Source organism: Myotis daubentonii, chromosome X, assembly GCF_963259705.1.
Source record: "Myotis daubentonii chromosome X, mMyoDau2.1, whole genome shotgun sequence".
In the NCBI taxonomy this organism is placed as follows: Eukaryota; Metazoa; Chordata; class Mammalia; order Chiroptera; family Vespertilionidae; genus Myotis; species Myotis daubentonii.
The window spans coordinates 57,609,705-57,623,325 of NC_081861.1; the positions used below are offsets into that span (position 1 = coordinate 57,609,705).

The following is a 13,621-nucleotide window of genomic DNA, read 5'->3' on the forward strand; positions in this document are numbered from 1 at the left end:
GGGTGATGGGGGTCAACGCCTGAGGGCTCCCAGTATGTGAGAGGGAGCAGGCTGGGCTGAGGGACACCCCCCCCCACACACACACCCAGTGCACGAATTTCGTGCACCGGGCCCCTAGTATAATTATAATAAACTATAAGAGAACTGCACACGCACACACACACACACACGCACACTCTAGATCTGGGGACTTGAGCCATCTTGATGGCAAATGATGGTCCTTTACTCAATTCCCACACCTGACCCAGAAAACCATGAACAAATAGACTACTGAGAAAATACCCTACAATGAAGTCACAAGTAACATACATCTTCCTGAGCTACCAGAGTTACTGTGCACTTGCTCGAAGGACACTTGTTCTAAGATAGGGCTGAACAAACTCCTTCTGAAAAGGGCCAGATCATAAATGTTTGAGGGTCATTTGATCTCTGTTGTAACCATTCAACTCTGCTATTGTAGAGTGAAAACCACAATAGAAACAGTATGGCTGTGTTGTAGTAAAACTTGATGTATGAATGCTGACCTCAGAATTTCAAATAATTTTCTCTTCTCAGGAAATATTGAGTTTGCAAACATTCAAATATGTAAAAATTGTTATCTTAAAGGCTCCACAAAATTTTTCCACAAGCCAAGTTTGGCCCATGGGCTGTACTTTGCCAGCCCCTGATCTAAGCTTGTGGAATCACTAGCACCCCAAAACAACATTGAGAAGAAAATCAGTAAAATAAGATGGAAACCATTCCTAGGAACTTATGGCGAGCATACACCAAAAGCTGATATTTTAACACAGTGGTTTTCAACCTCAGTGGCACATTGCAGTCACATGGAGAGTTTAAAAATATATTTGTCTGGATTTCACCCCAATTGTACTTTAAGTGTTGTGGGTGTGGAGTGGTGCTAGCGATTATTTCAATCTCCTTATGCAGCTGAATTGTTTAAACAAGTTTGAGAACCACCTTAAAAATTTCAATGTTGAAGTTGACCTCAAGGGAAGGGAAGTATAGGCCAAAACAAATGAATGGGACTATATCAAACTAAATAGCCTCTGCACAGCAAAAGAAATCAACAACAAAACAAAAAGGCAACCAAAAGAATGGTAGATGATATTTGCAAATAACAACTCTGACAAGGAGTTGATATCTAACATATATAAAGAAATACAACTCAACAGTAAACAAACAAATGATCCTATTAAAAAATGAGCAGAGGAGCTGAATAGACACCTTTCCCCAGAATACAAATGGCCAACATATATATGAAAAGATGTTCAACCACACTATTAGGGAAATGCAAATCAAAACTGCAGTGAGATACCACCTCACACCTGTTAGAAACAGTTCCCATGGAGTGTGAGAAAAAAAGATGTAAGTACAGGGGAACTGTGTGCAATGATGGGTCTCTTCAACAGACAGCTGGAGTTCTAGGCATCTTAGTCTGGGACACTGGACCCATCACTGCCTAACAGCCTTTGAGTGAGTCCCATCCAGGCCTCACTTCAGCCTGAACACAGAGTCACACATTATTGGTTCTGTGCATAGGATTTGAGGTGGCTTGGTCAGGATTTGAATCCTAATAATAAATTATATTATCTGGGTCAAGTATCTTTGACCTCCTGGTGACTCACACAAATTTTTGTCCTTAAACTGAGGATAGTAATAGTCTCTATGTCATGAGGTAATTGCAGGCATTGTGTTAATATATGGAACTACACTGAAAATACCTGGAGAAATGCCTGTGACTTAAACTTCATAAGTGTCTCAGCTTTACTAGGTCAGGAACTTAGCATAATATCTGGTGTTTAGCAAGGGAAGAATGTGTGTTATTTATATTCATTGTTACAAGTCCCCTAAAAAATGAGAAAGAAAATAGATGGGTTTATGGAAGAAGATTCTGGTGTCAGCTGTTAACATTTCACATGAGTCAACAATATCCTTTCATAAGTTATAAAAACACATACCACAAACAAGTAATAGAAGGAAACATCACTAACCAACAGAGAAATGCAAATCAAAATCAAAATGTGTCAACAATAAAAAACATCACAATGTGTGTCCTAGCCAGGTGGCTCATTGGTTGCAGTGTCATACCATGCACCAAAAGTTTGTGTGTTCGATTCCCAGTCAGGTCACATACCTTGGTTGCAGATTTGATCCCAAGTTGGGGTGTGTGTGGAGGCAACAAATCAATGTTTCTCTTTCACATCCATGTTTCTCTTTTTCTCTCATCTTCCTCTTTAAAAAATCAATTAAACACACACACACACACACACACACACACACACACATTTTAAATCAGCAAGTATATAAGAGATCAGAATGTCATAATTTCACTATCAGTGCCACACATGGAAGGTCTAAAAAGGCTGTGAGTTACCGGATTGTACTGACAGTGGGCCACACAGTGACAGCAGTGATTTCCCAGAGGAGCTCATTTGAGGCCTGATTGTCATCAGTATGTCGTGAAATGATCAGCAGTGAATGATTTTTTACTCATAAATGGCCCTGAGGCAATATGGAGTAATGGGTGTACAACACACAAACCTAGAGAACATTAAATATGAGACCCCAAAGGAAGCTGGTTTCTAACAGTCTAATTCTCATAATCTTCCAGTCCCTCCAAACCACCAGTGTTGTCTGCTGGTACAGTTTCAGTTGAATGTGGTAAAAAAAAATTATCATTAATGAATCCACATAGAAGAGAGACAATTGAGAGTACCTTATTTCTGTAGATGCCAAAAAAATACTTCCATATCCTTCCACATGTTGAATTACATATGTTGGTGAGAGTGTTTGTGGGGGGAAGGATGAACAGCAACACAACTCCTAGGAGTGAATACAGAGTGCAATATAAACAACACATATTATGAGCATACCTATGGCTACATTCTACAATAAAATAGAAAATTTACAAGAGACTTAATGGATTGGTTCTTTGATTATTGTGTAATGCCTTCAATACCTCCTCTCAGTAAGTGATTGAATTACTAGAAGGAAAATCAGTACATAGCAGATCTGAATAACACAATAAATTAACAGGATTTACCTGACAAATAAAATACTCTGTCTAAAAGGAACAGTGTACGGTATTTTTCAAGTGTCTATGTAACATTTGCCAAGACAGGCCATCTCCTGTGCCATCAAAAAAAACCTCCACAAGTTTAAAAATGATTGAAATGACACAGAGTATGTTCTCTGACCATAGAGGGATCAAATTAGAAATCAATAATAGGAAGAGAAAAGAAGAATCCCTAGAGATTTGGAAATGGTAGTTGAAACATCATTCCAGTTTGTCATTCAGACTCTTGTTACAGAAGAGCTGAGGTTAGAAAGTACTGTCTCCTGAACTCAAAGGCATTTCAGACTGAGCAAAGAGAAAGCTCACTCTGGATATTTCAAGTAGAGTATTGTTGAGGGCAAGGCAGGATGGAGGAGGCCAGTTTAGAGGCTGGTACCTCCGCTCCATCTGATATGAAAGCTTGTACTACAATGGAAAAAGAAGCACAGCTTGCTGAGTGTTAGTGAAATCAGTGTGGTGGCTGATGGGGTTTGGGAAGCATGAGAGAGTGTGCTTCCCATGTACTGGATGGGTTGTCAGAGAGCTCTGAGAGAGGCAAGATTCACATGCCTTCCTGATGTATGGCTGGCATCTAATCTAACCCATGGACACACCTCTGTTCTTTATAAATCTTGCACCATATTAAAAGGTTCACACAGTTACCTCTTTCTCCTCCTATCTCCTCTCCTCCTGCTCTTGCTCCTCCTTCCTCATCCTGTACCATTTCTCCCCTGATAGCACCATCTGTCAGATATCAGGACAGGCAGAGGTGTTTCCTTTCTGGGATTTGTGGGATTGACCTCTTAGGGCAGGTTGGCATTTTGTTGCCCTGCCTTAGTGTTCGCCCAAGACATGGTACATGGTAATTGGGCACAGATGTGTCTCCACACTTGTATTTTTGTTCCTTGTTTCAGAAGACAATGATGGTGATAGCTCACTTCAAGGAAGAAAGAACCGTAGGGGTTCTTTTCGAGGTAATTTTAACAACAGGAACAGTCGTTGTCAACATGGTGGATATCAGCCTCCACACTTCCTGAAGGATTATGGATACATGGAGAAGAGGGCAGTCCAGAAGTACCAAGTCAGACAGTAAGTGACTGGGCAGCCTGGTTTGCATGTAGAAGCCCATGGGACTGTGCAACTCTCACTGCCTGCAATTTTGTTTTTCTTCTCTCACTGGGAAACTGAAGGATATTAGAAGTGAAACCATGGTTGAGCAATCCTAATTGTAGTCCTGGTGTCAGGGATGAAGGATGCATAGAAGACTTTCTTAGCATTCATGGCCACCCTTTTTCTCTCCATTTTCCCCCACTGCAGCACTCCGTATACCATGGGACATGAGAAGAGGAGAGTGCAATGGCATAATGGAGGCGATCTTCATGTTACTCTGTTGCATAATAGAAAATATTTCAGGAGAGAAATGCGGGAGAATACACAAGATCAAACCACGGGGAGTTGGTTCAAGGTCACAGTGAGTGTTCTGAAAAAAAAAAAAATCGAGTATGCAGGAGAGAAAGGTCAGGTGTACTATGGTGTTCTCATGTAGACACTCGATACTTTGCTGGGGACAGTTTACAATTTGTCCTTTTTATTACTCCATCTAAGGGCAAATTTAGAGAAGCAATATAAGGAAACAGACTGTATGGAAAACAGAGGGGGCTGTCTAAAAGGAAAGGTGGATCTATTGCCAAGGAAATGGAGCAAATCCACACTAGATATCCCAGTTTGGCTCAAGCTGGATGTGGGAAATGGTGGGTAGAGTCTCTGGAAAATGTCTGAGGGGCCAAGCAGTATCCTAGACAGGATCTCCTAGAACTTTATAAAAGGAAGAAAATGTCTAACACCTTAAGTTGACTATGGGGAGGAGAGCTTCAAATGGAGAGATAATGGATTTAAGAACTCCATATTTGTCACAAACAAGAAATCATGCAAGTGGTCTTTACTTTAGAAGCCCTAAAGCTCAGTAGAAGGTAGCAAAAGAACACTGTGTTGAGTCTGTTCTCCAGCCTTCTTTCAAGCCGTCCCTCCTGTCTCCATGCCCTTTTCGCCCTTAGGTTGCCTATGGAAGAAAGTATGACAGGACGTGGCTAATGGATTCAATCCAGAGCCATTGCAGTATCCCCTTCACTCCAGTGGACGTAAGAGGATGGTGAAGCCAGATGAGAGGGCACAGGGAAGGGGGAGAGACCTGACTCAGCTGGGGCCCTTGACTTCTGACACTATTGTTGTTGCCTTCACTCCCTGTAGTTTCACTACGTGAAAAACAAGGCCCAGTTCTTTGTTCAAGATGCTAGCACTGCCTCAGCATTGAAGGATGTCAGCTACAAGATTTGTGACCAGGAGAACCGGAAGGTATGTATTGAGGTCATTATGTGTACTTAGTCCTGGGGCAGGCAGCGCTGGTCATTTTCTGTAGGACTAGAGTTCCTGGTGCTAACCCCACCTCTTCTTCCTGCAGATAGTTATCTTTGTCAATATGTCGGCTGCACCTTACTCAGTGCGGGATAAGTTGGAGCCAGAAGAAATGGAACAACTAAAGGTAATGCAGACTCAAAGGTTCATGTTTGTCCCCAGACCAAGCTCTTTCTCCTCCACCCTGATTTCCCTGTCACCACCACAGCCTCAGACCTCTCTCTCCATCTCACTCGGCAGCTGGCCATGTGCAAACGATATGATGTCTCTCAGAAAGCTCTTGATCTCCAGTTGCTCCGCTTTGACCCAGGTACAGCTGACAGCAGTAATCCTAGGCAGAAGTTTCTGCCCCGGGGGGAGATTTAGGTATGGTTACAAGGGAAGGTTTGGTGCTGGTCCTGGACCTCTCTCAGCCTTTTGATTTCCTACTCTTGGCTTCCTGAAGACTTGGTGGACCATGATGTTGCTATAATCCTGAATAGAAGAAACTGCATGGCTGCCACCCTGCAGATCATCAAAAAGAATTTCCCTGAGGTGAGGCCCTAGACCAGGGGTGGGCAAACTTTTTGACTCAAGGGCCACAATGGGTTCTTAAACTGGACCGGAGGGCCGGAACAAAAGCATGGATGGAGTGTTTGTGTGAACTAATATAAATTCAAAGTAAACATCATTACATAAAAGGGTACGGTCTTTTTTTTTTTTTTTTTTAGTTTTATTCATTTCAAACGGGCCGGATCCGGCCCGCGGGCCGTAGTTTGCCCACGGCTGCCCTAGACCCAGTGCTGGTGTTATGGTAGGGGGTGGAACAGATGGGACAGAGGGCAGATTTGTCTCTGAGGTCCTATATAGTAAGCATCACTCTACCTCTTCTTCCCCAAAGCTGTTGTCCTTGAACTTACACAACAACAGACTGTGTCAGCTGGATGGCCTGTCTGATATTGCACAGATAGCACCCACAGTCAAGATTTTGGACCTTTCCAAAAATGAGGTGAGAAGAGGGACAGATCAAAGATGGGTTGAGAGTGGATGGTAGTGTTCATTAAAGTGATGACAGGAAGTAAGCGAAGGTACCTGTGGGAAAAGGAGTGGGCTGTGGGTTCAGGAGCTGGGATGTCCCTTTTCCCTCAGACTATTTTCAGTTTTTCCCCTATATTTCTCAGCTTAACTCTACCTGGGAGTTGTGCAAGATTAAAAGCCTGAAACTGGAAGAGCTATGGCTGGAAGATAACCCTCTGTGCCACACCTTCTCAGAGAAATGCACTTACATAAGGTCTGTGTGAGCCCCTCTCACCATTCCTAGGGTCCTTTGACTTCTTCAAGCCTGAACTACCCCTGACAGTACCATATCGCAGATGGTGGCAGCCCTGGTCCTCTGGGAGGGCTAGAGGCCCCACCTTCTCTTCTCTATGTCCCTCGTCTGTGCTCAGAGGTCTTATATACTTCCTCTGACCTGTTTACCTGTGCTCATTGTCTCCAGTGTGGTTCTTTACTCTGCATTAGTTTTCTCTGGCATGTCCACCAAAGACATGCTCCAGGATGCAGGGCTCCCTTCCTCCTACCACCAGGACTATGAGTGTTGAGCCTTGAGGTAGATACTGCTGATCTGGACTGAGAAACTTCCTCCACCCAGACTCATGCTGAGACAGTCCTTCCTGCTTCTGAGATGATAGAGTATCCCCAATCTATTCTGGGAGGAACCTTTTTCCCCCTTGCTTCGAAAGGGTCTCCCCTCAAATCCCAGGTTGACACAGGGACTTTCCCACCCCATGCCGAGGACTCAGGCCCAGTTCGTTTCTTCAGTGCAATACTAGGAATGAGCCATCCTTGGTAGAATCCAGAGTTCCCTAGTTAAGGAGCTAGAAGTGAGCTACCACAGCCCTGGCGGGTTTGACTCGGTGGTTGAAGTGTTGGCCAGCGGACCTAAGGGTTTCAATTTTTAGCATGTACCTTGGATGCAAGTTAGATCCCTGGCCCCTGTTGGGGTACATGGTTAGAAGCAACCAGTGGATGTGTTTCTCTCTCCTCCCTCTCCCTCCCTTCCACTCTCTTTCTAATCATCAACTACATTACATTGACAACCTCCACACCTGCCCTCAAAAAATATCCTTGGGTGAGGATTGTAAAAAAAAAAAAAAAAAAGAAGTGAGCCACCAGCAATGAGCAGGGGGCCTCTTGCGGCAGCAGTGGAAGGCAGACAGCAGAGGGGTTTGAAGAGACAGAAGGGCCACTGACCCTTCCTTCACACAACACATCACCTGCCTGATCCTTCAGAGGAGCCCTGGGTAGCCTGACATGGTAGGATTCCTCAGAAAAGAAACCAACTAAGACAGACAAAGATGCACAGGGGCCATGAGGAGAGAAGGTGGTTTTTATATGAGTGGGCCACAGATCCCCAAGGCTAAGCTGAGCTGGGGCCTGGCCCTTTACTCCTTCTGGGAAGGTGTCCTGATGCCGTGGGTGGTATGTTTCCCATGCCCAGATCGCATTGAGCTCCCACAGCTGACAAAGGCTCAACCAACATTCTAACAGGCCAACAGACTCATGCTTTCCATTCCTGCTTGGAGACCCAGGGCCAGCCAGGGGCAGATGAAGGAAAGAGCTGCTGCAGGGGAGCCATATCCCTTTCCCCTTTTCTTCTTCTCTGACCCAACCCCCACTGCCAGGGCAGAACTTTTTTCCCTTCCCTTTAAGTTTCTTTCTGTTTTTCCTTTGTCTCTACACTTCGATGTCTTCCAATCTCGGCTCCTATCTTTACTCTCTTTCTGTCTTCATCCCTCTCCCTTCCGCTCCCTGTCTCCTAATCCCTCTCTCCATCACCCCCTTGCCCCAGAGTACTGAGCCATCCTTGGGGCATGTGCTGTTCATGGCAGGATGCTGGACCCCCAGGGAAGTAGCAGAGCCCTGGGCGCCCACCCCATTCCCTCTTCTCTCTGGAGCCATCAGTGGTGGCCTGGAAGGAGGAAAGGGAGGCAGGGAGGGAGAAGAAGCTCTGGAGTCTGGGATCCAAATGCTGTGGTTTGTGGCACTGGGGAAGGAGTCAGGGCCCTCTAGGCAGGAGTTAACCAGGAGGATGGAGAGGGAGAGAGAGGCAAGGAGGGAAAAGGTGAGGGACGCAGGAAGGAAAGGAGGCAATATGAATGTGAAGGTGTGAAGAGGGGTGAGGAGACTGTGTTTCAGAGATTCCATATGGCAGATGGTCAGTGCTCAGCAGAGAAATGGACCCAGAAGCCTTGAAATCTGAGGCTGAGGAGGGCAAAGGGGATTCTGGGTGGGCAGAACACCTGTTTCTGTTCATTCCATCAATGTTTTAAGTAAATGGAAGCATTGTAACCCAAACTATCAACCACTTTTTCTACTTTTGCATTTGGACAGCGCCATCAGGAAATATTTCCCCAACTTGTTACGCTTGGTAAGTGCTTACAGTTATCATCTCTTACATTGACGACCTCCACACCTGCCCTCAAGCCCTTTATGTCTTGCCTGGATTACATGTTAACATCAAACTCTTATCCATTTGGGGGACGAAATGGATAAGGCTTTCCTCCCTCTCCCTCAAAAAAGGGAGATCTCTGAAAAAGACATGAAGATGATCTTTATGAAAATGAACTCCCCCCCCCCCACACACACACATAGAGATAGAAAGACAGGGAGAGAAGGTGGGAGGGAGGAAGGGAGAGAGAGAAACAGACAGATACACAAAAGTTGCATAAAGTAGTATGCATAGTCTCATGGACACAGACATTTATGTGGCGAAGGAGTGGGTGGGGGTGGAGGGTACTGTTGCAGGGCAGAGAGAGACAAAGGTGGGGGTGGGGGAACACCTGTAATAGAATCAGCCATAAAAATAAACAGTAGAGACTTCCAGGATCTCATGATTCAGATGCCCACTAGAAACTTGCCCATGGAATTTCCTGGGGCTTTTCACTCCTGACCCCTCACCTTCACCATCTTCTGGGCACATCTTTCCCATAGTCATCCAGGACTACTTCCCTGGTCTATACTACTAATTTACCCCTCCCTTCTCCAGGATGGCCAGGATTTACTCCCACGGATTGCTGTTGATATTGATAGACACTACTTAATAAAGGTGAGGAAGAAAGATCAACACTTGGGCTATTGTAAAGGAGGCTTTATCAGCCACATGGTCTCATATGTCTTTGATTCCAGGAAAAATATAAAGGATCTGATGAGATGAAGACTCAAGTCGTGCAATTCCTGCAGCAGTAAGTACTCCTGAAAGTTTTAAAGTCCATTTTGAGACCCAGTCCCTAGAGGTACACTGTCTTCATTGTCCCCTCACAGATATTACTTGACCTATGACACTGGAGACAGACAGAGTCTCCTCAGTGCTTATCATGATGAGGCTTGCTTCTCTTTGACCGTTCCCTTCATACAAGAAAACCCAACCACGTGAGTATCAGTTCAGACTCTCATTTGGGGCATGTGTCTCCCCAGCAGAAATCTGCCAGCTCCTGGAAACACCCCCACTGGCCAGACCACCACACCCTGTTTTGTTTTTTTCTCCTAGAAGCAGCTTGTTTGAGTACTTCAAGGATACCAGGAATATGAAGAACCTCCAGGACTCCAGTGCGTGTGGGATGGGGAAGATTGGGCAGAGAAAGGGGGCATGAAGGGTCAGTCATAGGCCCCAGGATGTGGCAACCCTGACCTTTTCTGTCCTTCCTCCATAGATCTGTGTTTTCAGCTGCTGAAACGTACAAAACATGACATTGTGAGCTCTCTCTGTGTGTTTCCCAAAACACAGCATGATCTCAACTCCTTCCTAGTGGACATGTGGTTGGAGTCGGTGAGCACCCTCTTCTTCCCTGGGACAGGCCCAGAAAGATGCAGCTGGGAGTGAAGTGTATGTGGAGACTGAGCACATGTGGTCTTTCTTTTTGTTGTTCAGGAAAGCCTGCTTGTCTTCTGTGTGAACGGAGTGTTCAAGGAAGGTGAGTGTATGTAGGTCCCCTCCCCAGGTCCCCCACTGCTCCCTCCTCCTGGCTGGGCTCCCTCTCAGAACTCTCACAGCTTCCCTCATTCCTTCCCTTTTCTTACTATTCCCTCCATGTTCTCCTGCCTCCAGACACTGCCCCCAAACTAGCCTGGTCTGACCTGCATCCATGCCTATCAGCCCTGCATAGCTGGGGTGATGGGTACACAGATGTGGGGTTTGATGGCTGTCATCCCAGATCCTGACTGTGCAAACATAGGTCCATTATCTAACCTTTCATGTTCCTCATTTGCAAAATGGGGATAATAAAACACACCCCTTGGGTAGCTTCCAAAAATGAATCAAATGAACTAGTGAAGTGGTTGTCCTAGGGCCCAGGACATGGTAGGTTCCTTCTCAGTGGAAGCAGATTGCTCCTAATGTTGCCCTCCCTATTCCTCGCACCCTGACTCCCAGAAAATAGTTGTCCCCTTGGGCATGAGTATGCAGTCCCACCCTGACTTGGGAATGCTGAGTGAGTGTGCGAAGCATGTGTGACCCTAAGGAGGTATTGTTGTTTGTTGTTGAAGTGGAAGGAAGGTCTCAGGGTTCTGTGCGTGCCTTCACCCGGACCTTCATCACTACCCCTGCCAGCGATTCCAGGTGAGTGCTGTGCTCTGGGTGGGAACACGCAGCCCAACCTGGGCTCAGGGCTGTGGGGTGAGGCAGTGCATGTTCTCAGGGTTTTCTCCGTGTTGTGGGAAGCCAGCATGTTGATCCAAGGAACAGTCCTGCAAAGGGTCTAAGAGCTTGGGCTCTGGAGTTAGAACACTGAAAGTGTTTCAGGTTTCTTTCAGGTTCTCTTCATGATGCCAACACTCACTAGATTTGTACCTGAGTGAAATCACATGACCCTCTCTGTGACCTATGTCTTCCTCTGAAAATGGGATTAGATTGTCTTCTCCCGTGGGCTGTTTCACTGAGTAAATGCAATGGGGTTAGGGGTATAAATCTATTGAAGCTGGTAGACAATTTCTCCAAGGCTGAGGATGTGAAAAGGGAAAAGGAATCTCAGGAGCAGATACAGGTAGGTATGGGAGGAATCTGGTTGCTGAGTGGCAGTGGAAGCAGGATCATTGTTGAGGGTGTGGGGTTGTCCATCCATCAGTTATCTGACATATCATTTTTTTTTAGTATGTTCATCGTGAGTGATGAGTTGTTTGTGAGGGATGCCACCCCAACTGAGACTCAAAGTGCGTTTTCTACCCAAGTGCCCACACCTTCCACCCTCTCTCAGGAACAGCAGGAAATTGCGCAGATTTCCTTCAACCTTTCTCAGATGAGCCTCTAGTGGTCTCAGAAGTGAGTGATGGGTGTGCATGGGATAAGAGGGAGCTGGGAGGATTGAATAGTGGGAACTTGCAGGTAATTATTTTAGATCTTTTTTTTTTTTACAAGAGTTCATGTGAAAAATACCTTAATTTTATGCTAATACATCAAAATATAACATCTAGTTTTCCTACTGGACATGCTGTTTTGAAACTTGTTTATTAATTATTAGCACCATCATAGTTTGCTGTAAGTATATATTAGGCTACCTATTCCTTCTAAGAACTGTACATTAAGCAGTTGAAATCCAGTAGGCCATAAGCTATTATTGATAGACATTTGTCCTTCCACTGCTTTTTCAACATTACATGGAGTGCCACTTGGTCATTCTGGTGCATACATCTTGGTAAATTTGGAGGCTTCGTTCTGTGGCAAGATTTAGCAGTGACATTGTGAGGTCAAAGTGTCTCCACTTTGGTCCTAAGAGAGGTCATCTGTCCTCCCCCACCATAAGTGCTTTTAGTACAGTGAATAGATGATAGCAGCGCATTAAAAAGTGAAGTCTGAGAATTCAGAGATAAAAGGAAACAGGTCCCAGGCTTTTAGCAAGGCCAAGTGGACAGAAGTCAGGTGGCCTGGGGATGAATCTTAGTGCCCCTTGCTCTGCTGTCTTCCCAATGCTCTCTCTTGACTTTCTCTAGATGAAGAGTAAGATCCCAGAGGAGGCCTTCATGCAGTGACCTAGGATCTTGTAAACAAAGCCCAGGAAATGAGCCCTTGGGTGCTCTCATTTTCATCCTTATCGTATTTCTTATATCTCTCTTGCAACCTGAGGCCACATCGATGACTAAGGCTGAAGCTGGACTACCCAGGAATCCATAGTTCACCTTGAAGCCTGCCAGTTGTTCTATACTTTTCCCACTCAAGATCCTTTTTATTTTCATATTAAAGAGTTACATTGCAAATTGTATGTTTTGTGTCTCGGGTTGCTCTTCCCCTGTCCCAGCCATGAGCCAACAGGGCCAAGACCAGAAGGTCCAGTCTTCCCCTTCATTCATGGCAGTCTCTAGCATTTATTTATTTTTTATTTATATTAATTGAATGTATTGGGGTGACATTGGTTAACAAAACTATACAGATTTAAAGTGTATAACTCAACAAAGCATCATCTGCACACTGCATCGTGTGCCCAAAGTAAAGGGACTTTCTGTCTCCATTTATTCCCCCTTTGACCTCTTCCATCTCTCCCTGCCCCCCAACTTTCCTTCTGGCTATCACCATATTTTTGTCTGTGTCTATGTGTGATATATATCTATAGTTACATAGATATAGATATAGATATAGATATAGATATAGATATAGATATAGATATAGATATAGATATATAGATATATAGATATATAGAGATGTATATATATAGTCCCAAAAATGTATACAAACTTTAACAGCTGATAGCTCAACTTTGAAAATGAAGTGTATTTTATTTTATTTTTAATGTATCTTTATTGTTGACAGTATTACAGATGTGCCCTTTATTTCCCCATTGGCCCCTTCTAGCCCACACCCCCCACTTCCCCAGGCCTTCACCACACCATTGTCTGCATCCATGGTCATGCATATAAGTTATTTGGTTAATCTCTTCCCACACACCTACACACTCCCACCTTCCCTCTGAGATTCAACAATCTGTTCCATGCTTCTGTGTCTCTGGATTAATTTTTTTCAGTTCATTTTGTTCTTTAGATTCCACATATGAGTGAGATCATGTGATACTTGTCTTTCTCTGACTGGCTTATTTTGTTTAGCACAATATTCTCCAGTCCCTCAAGGCTGTCTCAAAGAGTAAGAGATCCTTCTTCTGTATTGCTGCATAGTATTCAGTGGTGTAAATG

The 13,621-nt window shown here is 44.7% G+C and overlaps 1 protein-coding gene across 1 annotated transcript; it reads left to right on the forward strand.

The window, feature by feature from the left end:
- The first annotated feature begins 4,106 nt into the window (after positions 1-4,106).
- On the forward strand, positions 4,107-11,766 carry LOC132223503 (nuclear RNA export factor 2-like). Its single transcript, XM_059678655.1, is given in 18 exon segments — positions 4,107-4,144; positions 4,373-4,526; positions 5,110-5,193; positions 5,303-5,407; positions 5,514-5,594; positions 5,708-5,777; positions 5,913-6,001; positions 6,348-6,455; positions 6,628-6,737; positions 8,840-8,876; positions 9,495-9,554; positions 9,635-9,690; positions 9,770-9,877; positions 9,996-10,054; positions 10,159-10,274; positions 10,377-10,419; positions 10,991-11,063; positions 11,595-11,766. Coding segments are annotated over 18 exon segments (1,563 nt in total).
- The last annotated feature ends 1,855 nt before the right edge of the window (positions 11,767-13,621 follow it).